The sequence below is a fragment of the Onychomys torridus genome, chromosome 8 (assembly GCF_903995425.1).
Source record: "Onychomys torridus chromosome 8, mOncTor1.1, whole genome shotgun sequence".
NCBI classification, from domain to species: Eukaryota; Metazoa; Chordata; class Mammalia; order Rodentia; family Cricetidae; genus Onychomys; species Onychomys torridus.
The window spans coordinates 74,389,814-74,403,436 of record NC_050450.1 but is presented as its reverse complement, the minus strand read 5'-3'; the positions used below and the strand labels follow the sequence as shown (position 1 = coordinate 74,403,436).

The window sequence follows — 13,623 nt, the reverse complement described above, 5'->3', positions numbered from 1 at the left end:
AGCTAGCCTTGTGTAAGTAACTTTGAGGGCTGAGTGATGGGGTGTTTGACTTTCTAATGTCCACTCCTTTGTTCATTTCTAACCTTTTCGTATGTACTAACATGCAAATACTCTGTAACATACAAGAAGATTGACAAGAAGAAAAGGTATACAGTGGAAGTCCCACTCTTCCAGATTCCCTGTTGGCTTCCTTTGACCTCTTCCAGTTCCATCTCCAGAGAAAACTCTTGTTATGTTCAGATAGCCTCATTCTTCATTGTGCTCTATAGGTTATAGTTATTGTTGTGCATGGTTCTTAAAGAGATGCAAGTGGCTGGGGATGTAACTCAGTACCAGAGCACTTGCTCAGTATGTTTACCCTCAAGCACCGCCCCCCCCCCAAACACACACAGGATAAAAACTGAAAATGTGTGTTGGAGACCAAGACAGGAGCATCATGAGTCCACAGTCAGTCAACCAACAACCAGAGGAAAAGTATTCAGTGCTTCTCCAGGGATAATCCCGCTCTCAAAACTGCCTGTTCTCAGCGTTCCCGTGCTGGGTCCGTCGTCCTGCCTTCTCCCTCCTGACTAGTGGGTGGTTTCACACATGGATTAGCAGGATTACTTCCCAGAAACGCCGAGTCAAATGTCTAATTGGACATTTAAGATTTTCAAGAATATTTCAAGTAATTTTGTCTTTTAGTTTTGGAAAAACTGCACCAGTTTATTTATGCATTCATGGGTGGAGGGCCATTCCTGGTGTTCCCACTGTGTGTGTTAGTGCTGTATTAAACCTAGGACCTTGTGCACACCAGGCCAGTGCTTTGCTGCTCTGCTGTGTTCCCAAGTCCCCTCATAGTCTTTATTTTCAGGTAGACTTTTGCCAAGTTGCCCTGGATGGTCTTGAATTTGTGATTTTCTTGCCTCAGGCCTGCTTCACCAGCCCTGATGTGTACCCATTTTATAGATGAGAAAAGTGAAGCTCAGTAAATAATTTGTTCAAATTAAATGGATGTTCATTCACTTTTTTTTTTTTTTTTTTGTTTTGTTTTGGTTTGGTTTGGTTTGGTTTGGTTTGGTTTTTTTGAGACAGGGCTTCTCTGTGTAGCTTTGTACCTTTCCTGGAACTTGCTTTGGTGACCAGGCTGGTCTCAAACTCACAAAGATCTGCCTGGCTCTGCCTCTTGAGTGCTGGGATTAAAGGCGTGCGCCACCACTGCCTGGTGCTCATTCACTTTTAGAATACAGAAGTGTCTCCGGGCAGTACGCCTTTAATCCCAGCACTCGGAAGGCAGAGGCAGGCAGATAGATCTCTGTGAGTTTGAGGCCAGCGTGGTCTACAAAGTGAGTTCCAGGAAAGGTGCCAAAACTACACAGAGAAACCTTGTCTCCAAAAACAAAACAAAACAAAAAAAAGTTGCCTTAGCTGGGCCATGGTGGCGAACACCTTTAATCTAGCACTTGGGAGGCAGAGGCAGGCCAGCCAGTCTCTGTGAGTTCCAGGCCAGCGTGGTCTCAAAAAAAAAAAAAAAATACAAAAGTGACTTGCTTAGGAGTAGAAAGAATAAATAATCTGTTTTTAGTCAATAATAGAATGTGTCTTTTTGAAGGCTTGAATCTAAGAGATTTACTGCTTTATCATTTTCTACAAAAAGCTAATCTCTTTCTCTATTACTCAGTTGCATTTTATTTTGACTGATAAGATGAAGAATGGTGTTTATGAATCTTGAAATACAGAAAAGAAGATATACAATGAATTTATTGTTTTAGATGGTGTGTGGTCCTTCTCTGTGGCCCTGGCTGGCTTGTGCTCATCCTCCTCCTGGCTCAGCTTCCCCATTGCTGGGATTATAGACAAGTACTAGCACACCCAGCTTAGACCTTTAGGAATGAGTATTTCATTGGGGAAAGTGGTTAAACTGGATGTTTCAAATGTTTTAAATTGAATTGGTTAAGTTCTAACTAAGTTTTAAATTGACAGTCTTCCTAATACACTCTTCTTTGTTTAGGTGCCCCCCACTGATGGATATTACTCTACACATGCTGAATGGCTATCTCCTTGCATCTAAAGCTTACCTTAGTGCCCATCTGAAGGAGACAGCAGAGCAGGATAGGCCTTCCCAGAACAATACAGTAGGTTTGCTTGGACAGACTGATGCCCCAGAAGTTACCAGAGAAGAGCTGAAAAATGCATTATTGGCTGCTCAGGTAAAATTTGCTAAAGTTAAATTTAGTCAAATGGCATGTTTGTTTGTTTTGTTTTTTGGGTGGGTTTTGAAACAGGGTTTCTCTCTATAACATCTCTGGCTGTCCTGGAACTCACTGAGATCCACCTGCCTCTGTCTCCCTGAGTGCTGGATTAAAGGTGCAATGCTGCCCGGCAATGTTTTTTAACTAAATAAGTAGATCATACATTGTGCCCTATATATACACTGTTGACATTGTGTTTTTCCTTTATTTTAGACTCTAAAACAATATCATCTTTGTTTCTGAGTATCAGGTGGACTTTCATTATGAAAACTTAATACATATTTTAATAAAATTTATGTTTAATAAATTTAAGCCTTTAGCCAGTCTTAAGTTCTATTTTCATTTGATCAATACATATTTATTGGACACCTGTGTGTCAAATACTGTTCTAGGACCAGGGACACGGTAGTAAGGAGATATAATCTTTGGTTACTGGTTTTTTTAAAAGATAAGATGGTAAAAAAGGAAACCAGATGTTGGAGACAGACTATAAACAGAAAAGTAAGTTGAATGCATGATATTATAAAATGTCAGGACTGCTCTGTGAAGTGACATGGAGGAAGTGGAGGAGACACCTGGTAGGATCCTAAGGAAAGTGGAGAGCGAGAGGAAGGAAGGGATGAGGCTCGGGTCTGCTGTGGAGGTCATTGGTCAGATTACCTGCCCCATAGAGGTTCATGAGCTCAAGTCTTTGCTTCCGCCTTGTGCTATCTGAACCTTCAGAAGTGTGCCAGGTGCTTGTTTACATGCTTATGTTTATTTTATGTGTGTGGGTGTTTGCCTGCATTTGGGTCTGTACCATGTCAGAAGAGGCTGTTGTTCTGCTGGGACTGGAGTTACTTACAGGCAGTAGTGAGCTGCCGTGTGGTTGCTAGTAATTGAACCCAGTCTTTTGGAATAGCCGACAGTGTTCTTAACCAAGCCATCTCTAGCCTCCTGCAAATGTTTATTTTTATGAAAAAACGTATATATTTTTTCAGACTTGTCAGGAGTTTGTAACCCTAAAAATGTGAGACTCTGTACATTGTAAATTTCTCAGTTCTGCTCTAAGAATTACCATTTTTATGGTGTTTGTGTCTTTCAAAAGAACTATTGTGCCATTTCTGTTCATATGAAAAAAGATTTCTTTTTCAGATCAACTTCTCAGACTTCTCCCTCCATCCCCCCATGGTAGACTTTTAGTCTCTTTTATTTTTTAAAAAATAACTTATTTATTCTTATTTTATGTACATTGGTGTTTTGCCTGCACATATGTCTATGTGAGGGTGTCAGATTTTGGAGTTACAGACGGTAGTGAGCTGTCATGTTGGTGCTGGGAATTGAACCTGGGTCCTCTGGAAGTGTAGTTGGTGCTCTTAACCACTAAGCCATCTCTCTAGTCCTCTAGTCTCTTTTACTGTGGTTTATACATTGGTTTGTTCTAGGTCAATGACTTTCTTTATTATTATAATTTTTAATTTTACATCCCAACTTCAATTTCCCCTCCCTCCTACCCTCCCATCTCCTCCCCACAACTTCTCAGGCTTCTTACATCACTTACTATCTTGTAGGATAGTGCAGCTGTCCAGATTCTCTTAGAGATTTGTTTGCCTACTGAAGAGGAAAAGGCAAAAGGTGCCAATGCAGACATCTCCCTCAGGACCGCTCAAAGCGTCATTCCCAGCAGCAGCGGCACTCTGGACAAGGAAGTGGAGGACGGGGAAGGGAGCCTGCTCTGTAACCTCCGTGAAGTCCAGTGCCTTATCTGCTGCCTGCTGCACCAGATGTACATCGCAGACCCCAACATTGCCAAACTTGTCCACTTTCAGGTGCGTGCTCGAAGAGTAATGCCAACTGTTTGAATTTCATTTTTCTTGAGGGCTTTATCTATTAAATTAATAGATCATTTGAGAACGAGAAAGGATCGTGATTCTTTGCAATATATAGAAAACTACAAATTCCGAATATAATACTGATAAGATATTTAAATACTTTATCTCTATTCTTTGTTCTAATGTATCAGGAAAGTGCAGTTCCAGAGACAGTCACAGATACTTGTTATTCGGAGCAGATGCTATGCAGAGGAAGTGAAGCTTCACTGTGTTTTGTATTTGACTTCTCCCTTCTTCCCGAGACAGGGCTACCCATGTGAACTTTTGCCCCTGACGGTTGCAGGGATCCCATCTATGCACATCTGTCTGGATTTCATACCGGAGCTTATTGCCCAGCCTGAACTTGAAAAACAGGTAGTGACCATTTTAAAACTTGAAGAAAAACCTGATTACTTTTCAGTTGGCTATTAGAGAAGATATTTTATAATTTTTAGCACTTAAACTTTTCTAAAGAAATATGTAACATTTGGATTTTGTATTCCAGATATTTGCTATACAGCTGCTTTCTCATTTGTGTATCCAGTATGCACTACCAAAGTCACTTAGTGTGGCTCGCTTGGCTGTCAATGTCATGGGAACTTTGCTAACAGGTGTGTAGCCAATCAGCATCAACAGAAGCATCTAATAATGCTTACTACATGTATTTTCTGAACTTTATGACTTGGCAGCTTGTGTGTTTGTGTGTGTGTGTGTCTGTGTCTGTGTGTGTGCATGCACGCGTGGTTTGTTTTTTCGAGACGGGTCTCTTTATGTATGTACCAGACACCTCTGTCTATCCTGGAACTCACTCTGTAGACCAGGCTGGCCTCAAACTCACAGAGATCTGCCTGCCTCTGCCTCCTGAGTGCTGGGATTAAAGGTGTGCTCCGTTTTTTTGATGTTTTTAAGAGTCAGTATAACAAAGTATATGTTGCTGTTGCTTTTACTTGTGCCATCCTTTGAATTACTATTCTTTTAAAAATGTCATACTTACAAATAGGATTTTTAGTGTGGAAGTTTAGGTAGTCACTTTTATGGGTTTTTTTTTTTTGTGTGTGTGTGTGTGTGTGTCTCTCTCTCTCTCTCTCTCTCTCTCTCTATATATATATATATATATATATATATATACACACACGTTATAATACATTTTTAATATATGAAATTAAAATCTGTAGAATTAGAACACAAATTAGAAATGACTAAGTGTGCTCAATTCCAGAAAAAAAAAATATTTGAAAATGTTATAAATAGCCAGGCGGTGGTGGCTTATTCCTTTAATCTCAGCACTCAGGAAGCAGAGGTCTATAGAACGAGTTCTAGGACAGCTACATAGAGAAACTCTGTCTCAAAACAAAACAAAACAAAACAGTCATAAATTCATTAGCTGTTTCCTTAAGTTCTACAACTTATCATATATGTATATTTTTTTAAAAGATTTATTTATTTATTTATTGTGTATATGGAAAGAGGGCGCCAGATTTTATTACAGATGGTTGTGAGCCACCATGTGGGTGCTGGGAATTGAACTCAGGACCTCTGGAAGAGCAGTCGCTCCTCTTAACCTCAGAGCCATCTCTCTAGCCCTATGTATTTTTTATTTTATTTTATTTATTTTTTTGGTTTTTCAAGACAGGGTTTCTCTGTGTAACAGCTCTGGCTGTCCTGGAATTCGCTTTGTAGATGAGGCTGACCTCAAACTCATAGCCTGCCTCTGCCTCCCAAGTGCTGGGATTAAAGGCATTTGCCACCACTGCCTGGCCTTATCCTATATTTTAACAACCTTCTGGTTTGTAGAATAAAATGGTATAAAAACAAATTACTTAAAAAATATGAATACATCCAGTCGTTTAAGAAGGTTATACTCTTTCTCAGTGTTCAGTGTTTCACAATAGTTTGTTCATTTTCTTTCTATTATTTTCACCTTTTGTTATAATAATTTATAGTGGTTAAGAGTTCACATTGCGGGGTTGGGGATTTAGCTCAGTGGTAGAGTGCTTGCCTAGCAAGCGCAAGGCCCTGGGTTCAGTCCTCAGCTCCAACAACAACAAAAAAAAAAGAGTTCACATTGCAGTTAGTCCCAGATTTACCATTAACTTTTGCATGACTTGGAACAGCATTATTTTTCCCCCAGGACTGGAGATTGAGCACAGAGCCTTTGCATGTGCTAGGCAAGAACTTTACACTAAGCTTCCTCCCTCTTAGCCTTGGAATAACCAGGCTGTCCTCAAAGTCAGATACCTGCCTGCCTCTGTCTCTCAAGGGCTGGGATCTTTGAAAAGAGTGCCACTATGCTGGGCTTTCAACAGCTTTTGTAACTTCTCTAGAGTTTGCTTAAAATTGATCTCCTCTGCACAGTTGTCGGGATACAGTTGCAAGAACTAAGTCAAGAACTGAAAGCACTGCCCTTCCCCAGTGCTGGGATGTAGTACAAATGTGGATCTTGAGGATGACTGATTAATAGAGTGGGGCTGTTGAAACTGAGTGGGCAACATCCTATAAAACGTAGTTTTCCCAGCACAAAACATAGTATGAATTTGTTCTGAAGGTTGTCTTATTTGTGTAAAACAAATAGTTCTGTTCCATTTCTTCCCGACAGTCCTAACACAGGCTAAGCGGTATGCTTTCTTCATGCCAACTCTCCCAAGTTTGGTCTCCTTTTGTCGAGCATTTCCTCCACTGTATGAGGATATTATGTCTTTGCTAATTCAAATAGGCCAAGTATGTGCCTCTGATGTTGCCACTCAGACCAGAGACATTGATCCAATCATCACACGTAAGTGGTACCTCTTTTTCATTTTTCGTTTCCTTTTTTAATGTTTCAAATAAGACCATGTTCATGTCAGAATGTCTTGCCTTAATTATCCTTTCTCCTCCCTTATTTTATAGGTCTTCAACAAATAAAGGAGAAACCAAGTGGATGGTCTCAAATCTGTAAAGATCTATCTTACAAAAATGGATCCAGGGACACTGGAAGCATGGATCCTGATGTCCAGCTCTGTCATTGTATTGAAAGCACAATAATTGAAATAATAAACATGAGTGTTAGTGGAATTTGAAAAAAAATGCAGCTGTTGCTGCATATACCCAACAGGAACCTGGATTTTGTGACAACTCTAAACTGAATGGAAATAGTGAAATCTTGGGAATTCTAGCTGAATGATTCAATTCAACATGAGCATAATTTAGAACTCTGAGGATCATACTTGCTTATGTTTGATTGGCATATCTTTGGGTCTGCTCTGACGGTATGTTTATATTGTAGCAGCTGAACTTCTTTTCCATTGGGAATACTTTAAGAAACCCGTTTCTAGAAAGGGATTGGGCCATGCACTTAGCTTGTGAAGTGAAGAAAGATTGCCAGGTCTTTAATTGTTTATAAAAATGAGCCTGTGGCCGGGCAGTGGTTGTGGAGGCAGGGGCAGGTGGATCTCTGTTGAGTTCAAGGCCAGCCTGGGCTACAGAGTGAGTTCCAGGAAAGGCTCCAAAGCTACAGTAGAAACCCTGTCTCAGAAAAAAGAGCCTGTGGATATCCCTCATATTTGTGAGCTTTTAACAGTTTTCAACAAAGAGGGAATGAGAGGAAGGAGAAAGGGAGAAAGGGATGCAGGGAAGGAATAATTCAGGAAAAATGACCAGTTAATTACTCAAAAATCTCACAGACTTATAATGCAAGTTATAGTAGTGCAGGTGGAACCTAGTCTGTGAGGGATAGCAGTAAGAAGGCTGTACAAAAGACAGGTAAGCCAGGTGTGGTGGTACATGCCTTTAGATCCCAGCCCTAGGGAGAAAGTCAGAGGCAGGTGGTAGATCTCTGTGTTTGAGACCAGCCTGGTCTATATAGTCAGTTCCAGAACAGCCAGAATTACATAAAGAAATCCTGTAGGGGGGGAAAAAAAGCCAAGTAAATGACTGCCTTGGAGTTACAGATGAAGATAAAAAGATTTCACATGTCTGCTTCAGTTTTTCCTAATATATGAAGCCATATGTTTAAAGAGATACTTGAATAATTTTAAATTTTAAGATACTGATTGTAGTTACAGAAACATCTTTGTGCAAAGAATAACCTGAAAGTAAATTTCATTTATTATTTTTTAAATTTATTTTTATAATGTATTATCTAGTTCTCAGAGGAGCAAAGATGTATCAAATGAATTTTAGAGCAATAAACCCCCATAGAACTCTTGGTTCATCATCAGGATTATAACTCACATTTTACTTTGAGGAGACCTTTGAGTAAGAAAATACAGTGTTTGAACCTCAGGAAAAATTATAATGTGGAAAATACTGTGTTGCTGAAATTTGCAGTCCTCTGTTAGGAACTTCATGATTAAGTAGATGCATTCAGATAACCATAATCATTTTTAAAAATTAAGTAGCCAATGTAGAAGGCACTGCTTTGCTCTCTGAGAAATACCTCAGTCATTTGCCGCCCCACTCAAAACAGACCTCTCATTGAAGAAGGTAGCAAGCTAAAAGGAAAGTTTGGTTTTTTACAAAAGGAAATTTAGCCTCATCCTTTCTACGAGCACCTAGTCACATGTTACAGTCCTTCTTTGACCCTGACCCTACCTCATGAAGGTGTTCTGTTCAAACCGGTTTATAGCTGTTTCCAATCATGAAGTGCACAGTGTCATGCATGATGGAATATATATATATATATAAAACTTTTTATTAGATGCTTAATGTTCAATTAAGTAATTTTGATGTGAAGAGTAAAAGAATATGCTTTAAAGATATACCATAAAAATTTTCATATTTTTAAACGATGCAGTTTTGTAATCTCTTAAGATTAAATATAACTGCCCTTGTTTTGTTTTTAAACGAGGCCTTTCTGGAATGTTTTGTGTGAATAGTAGAATTATTTAGGAATTCAGAACCATTCAAAGTATGTTTTGTAATGAAATGCAGCACACATTTCGTGGATTAATTTTCAAAGACTAGTCATGACCTACTGTGTTAAAGTAATAACAGGCTGTTTTTCATCCAATTTGTTGATAATGTAAATAAAATGTGTAAATAATATTAGTAAATGTTAATATTCATGTTTCTTAAGTTAAGGTTATAAACTTTGTCACAATGTGATTTTTTTATTGAAGTCGAACAGATGTGTGCAACTATTTTGAATATTGATTTATAAATATTCATTCTTTATCAACAAACTGTAGTTTTTGTGTTTGATTCCACAAATATTAATATAAAAAGGGGCCAAGGGAGACTTAGGCCCCAGGACTGCCTGGTTCCAAGGCTTTAATGTAAGGAGAGTAAGTGCTGAGAGTCAGCTGAAAGTCTTAGGAGTTCACATGAGAAAAATGAGGGTAGTTTTTTAACAATTGGGAGGGTGTCAGGCTAAGAGGTACGCACCTTTAATCCCAGCACTTGGGAGACAGGTGGATCTCTGAGTTCAAGGCCAGCCTGGTCTACATAGTGAGTTCCAGGACAGCCAGGAATACACAGTCTCCAAAAAGAAAGAGAGAGAGCACGCAAGCAAGCCCTTTTAGCTGGGTATGGTAACAACTGCTTTTAATCCCAGCACTTGGGAGGCAGAGGCAAGGGGGATCTCCGTGAGTTCAAGGCCAGCCTGGTCTACATTGGGATCTCCAGGCCAGCCAGGGCTATAAAGGACCCTGTCTCAGAAAAAGAAAAAAAAAAAAAAAAAATTAAGAGGGTTGGGGATGTAGGTCATTGCTCAAACACTTGCTGAGCATGTGTAAGCCCTGTGTTTGATGCTCAACAGTGCCAACAAACAAAAACCAAGAAGAGGGAAGTAACAACCTGGAGGTATTTGAGAGATTTCATAAATGATGCTTTAGCTCATCATTGTAACAGTAAACCACTCTCCATACCATCATGTTACTTAATTCCTAACATAATTTGGAGTCTGCCTTGTTTGTTTTTAGTTTATTTTTTGAGGTTTCTTTTTATATGTATGTCTGTACAGTGCCAGTGGAGGCCAGAAGAGGGCCATGGAACCCTAATCACTGGAGCCACCATATGGGTGCTGGGAATCAAACCTGGGCCCTCTGCAAGAGCAGTGCCTGCACTTTATCCTGATCCACCTCTTCAGCTCCTGGAGTCTGTTTTTTTAAACACAATTTCACAGTGCACTTTTTTTCTTGGAAGTAGTTTAGGGTGGTGGTGGTGCAGAGCCAGGCGGATCTCTGTGAGTTCGAGGCCAGCTTGGGCTACCAAGTGAGTTCCAGGAAAGGCGCAAAGCTACACAGAGAAACTCTATCTCAACACCCCCCCCCCCAAAAAAAAAAAAAAAAAAAAAAGAAATCGAAAGCAAGGCAAACAACCAGTCTTCTCTTGCTCCTTCTGGAATACTACCTCATGGTTTTGCCTTTTGGGGTCACTAGTAGTTGAGTAAAGTTAAGGCTACAAACAACAACGACAGCAATATATAATCTATCTTTATAATAAAAATATGATAATAGTAAAACATTATGGCCAAAAATTAATTTGTCAGCGTCATGGTTAACACTTATCTTTGAGGAAATTGTACTTCTTGGCAAGGAATAAAATGGTATGTTAGGTCCGTAAGCCTTAGTGTTTGTCGATGTGATCTGGAGAGATTACCCACCGCAAATTCTAATATCCGAGAAAGCCTTGACTATCAAGGAATACTGTACCAGCTGTCATGTGACCGTCTCACTTATTTTGGCATTAGTAGTGGTAATTCTGGTACAGTTTGCATCCCCTTCCCCCTCCCCTGTCTTTAGATGCTATATAACCTTGGGAAAGTTTAGTCGCATGATAAGACAACTGAGGAAAAATATTTCCTTTTCGTTGGTCGCCGACCCTTGCAAATTAGTCTCCCAGTCATCAGAGAACTGACTGTCTAGGTTAAATCAGCTTTCCAAAAATGATAAGAGAGTTTTTCTCTCAAGCAGACCTGCAAGATCTGTATTTCTCGCTGAGGACCATCGTTTTTCCGGTGCCGCCAAGTACTTTGGGGGCACTACTTATTTCGCAGGCTCCCATTGGGCGTTACAGCGTCGGCTTCGCACGATGATTGGCTGTTTACTTTCAGGCCTCGACGTGATTGGCTGGCGTGCTCGGCGATTGGGCACCGGGAGCCGAGGGGCGGGAGGCGCGAATTCGTCCGTGTGGAGCCGCTGAGCAGCAGCGCTCAGGAGGAGGAGGGGCCGTGCTGGGCACCTCGCAGCGCATAACTCAGGTTTGGAGGACCTTTCCCACTCGTGAACTTCTCAGAACGCCAGCATTTCCTTTTCTCCCGGAGCTGGAGCCAGCCGCAGGCGAGTGGGAAGGACGGCGGGGGAGAGGGGCAGGCGCCTGCAGTCCTGCGCTAGCGGGCTCAGGCCCTTCGGTGTGACAGAGTCACACGGCCGGGGCATCCTTGGCTGTGCGAGAGCTGGGCGCGTGGGGGAGGAGAGCTGAGGAGCAGGGGCTCCGTCCTTACCGGGTGTGAAGGCTGGCCGGGAAGTAGCCCCAGCCCTCGGCCCAGGCAGGCTTCTAGGCGGGAGACAGATTGCTCTTTTTTCTTTTTTAAAGAGACAGGATCTCATCCTGCAGTCCCCGCTTGCCTGTAACTCGCTATGTAGACCAGGCTGGCCTCGATTTCAGAGAGATCCTCTGTCTCCTGATGGTTGGGGGTCAACAAACTGCGCCACCACATCTGGAAGTTTGTTTCTCTTTGATGCATTCTACAAGGGAAGCTCCCACGTTTTGAGTGTTGCCACAGCTGCAGGCTTAGATTGCCATCTAGGTTAATTTTAGTGAAAGAGTATTGAGGTTTTGCTTCAGATTAAGAAATTAGAGCCCACTAAGCCTCAGAGGTTTACAGATAGAATCAGTGGATAATTTTTTTCTAAGAATCTTTTATTTATGCTTTGACAGTTTCATACATGTATACAATGTATCTTGATCATATCCATCCCCAGTTTATCCTTCAGACTCCCCTGGACCCCTTCAGATGCCCTCTCCCACCTTCATGTTGCCCCCACCTCCCACCCACTGAGCCCACTTAATACTGCCTGCTGGATGTTGACTGATGGCCTGATTTGGTGTAGGTCTTGTCTGACAGAACAATATTTACAACTGGAAAATATCTTTGAGTAGTGATTCTTTTGGCGTGCAGAAGCAGCAGTTAAAGTTATTATTGACTTCAGGATCTGTTGAACAATCTGTCTTAACCATCTCCATTCCCAGACTGAATTTATCATATGTGTGTGTGTGTGTGTGTGTGTGTGTGTGTGTGGAGTGTGTATTTATTTATTTATTTTTTTCACAATTGCAAAGATTCTTCGGTCGGTGAAAGTGTCTGAGAGGTTAGGTGATGCCAACAGTAGAATCCAAATCCATTTTCTTTCCATTGTAGTCTCCTGGCTTCAGAATTACTGTGCTGGCCCAGGGAGCCAGCTCAGTAGATACAGACACAGCCAAGCCTGAAGACCACTGTTTAATTCCTGGATCCATGGTGGAAGGAGAGAATCTCCTCTGGCTCCGGCAAAAAAAATTGTCTTCTAACTTCCACACACATGCCAGGCCATGTGGGTCCTCCTCCCCCAGTAAATTAAAAGATGATTAAGAAATTAAAAATTGTTACTGTGGAAAGACACTTTCTCCTTTACAATGACTTTAAAATTAGGTATTATTGCAGAGAAGAATTTCTGACTGTAGAAGTAAAATGATAGGTCACAGATACATCCTCTGCTTCTTGACTGCCTGTCTGTTCCTCTCTTCTTCTGTGTGGGAAAGTGTGAAAAGGGAAATAGGAATGTGCAGACTAAGAGAAAAAAGAGTGGGCCATGGAACGCAGAACTTCTTCAGAAATTGGTCTTTCTAAAGTTGATTCTTTTTTATATTTTGGTTTTTCGAGACAGGGTTTCCCTGTGTAGCTTTGCACCTTTCCTGGATCTTGCTCTGTAGACCAGGCTGGCCTCGAACTCACAGAGATCCGCCTGCCTCTGCCTCCTGAGTGCTGGGATTAAAGGCCACCACCGCCTGGCCTCTGAAGTTCACTCTATGTCACCTAAGTTGTTCCAGGAACGCGTGCGTCTTCTGCCGCATACTGTATGCTTCTCCTCCTTTATTTAACCTTCACAGCGGTCCTCTAGGGGTGATTCTGCTGCTGTTCTTATTTTGTACTTGAGGATGTGGAGTCCTAGAAAAGTTAAGTGATCTGCCTGAAGTCACATAACTCATCTGTCCTGGAGTAGGAGTGCCAGATCCAGATGACGGTCAGACTCTGGTACATGATCTTGACCCCGAGATGTGTTAATAGGACTAAGAAATTGTTTCCTTCCATTACATTGGTCTACGTTCTTTTTCATCGCAGTTTTTATGATCAGACGTCTGTTGCTCGGTGTCTGGCTCTACGAATGACGTTGTTTCAGTACTGGACTGTGAATACTTGTTACAGGCTTGTGGACCGCCTTATGTGGGTGCGGGGGTCCACCTTAGCTCCTCTTGAAGAGCAGCAAGTGCTCTAACTTATTGCACCGTCTCCAGCGCCCCCCCCCCCCATATTGATTTTATTGTTTGTGTTGCAGCGACGTATCTAAAGTAAAGGAGACAGCAAA

At 41.4% G+C, this 13,623-nt stretch overlaps 1 protein-coding gene across 2 annotated transcripts in view; it reads left to right on the top strand.

Annotated features, from left to right (window-relative positions):
• Ints2 (integrator complex subunit 2) overlaps positions 1–7,514 on the top strand; it is a 51,073-nt gene extending 43,559 nt beyond the window's left edge. For both annotated transcript variants that reach the window (XM_036198153.1, XM_036198152.1), the window contains 6 exons: positions 1,991–2,189; positions 3,782–4,039; positions 4,349–4,456; positions 4,587–4,692; positions 6,678–6,854; positions 6,968–7,514. In XM_036198153.1, coding sequence (XP_036054046.1) covers positions 1,991–2,189; positions 3,782–4,039; positions 4,349–4,456; positions 4,587–4,692; positions 6,678–6,854; positions 6,968–7,137 — 1,018 coding nt within the window. In that variant the 3' untranslated portion in view covers positions 7,138–7,514. The remainder of the gene's footprint in view (positions 1–1,990; positions 2,190–3,781; positions 4,040–4,348; positions 4,457–4,586; positions 4,693–6,677; positions 6,855–6,967) is intronic.
• The last annotated feature ends 6,109 nt before the right edge of the window (positions 7,515–13,623 follow it).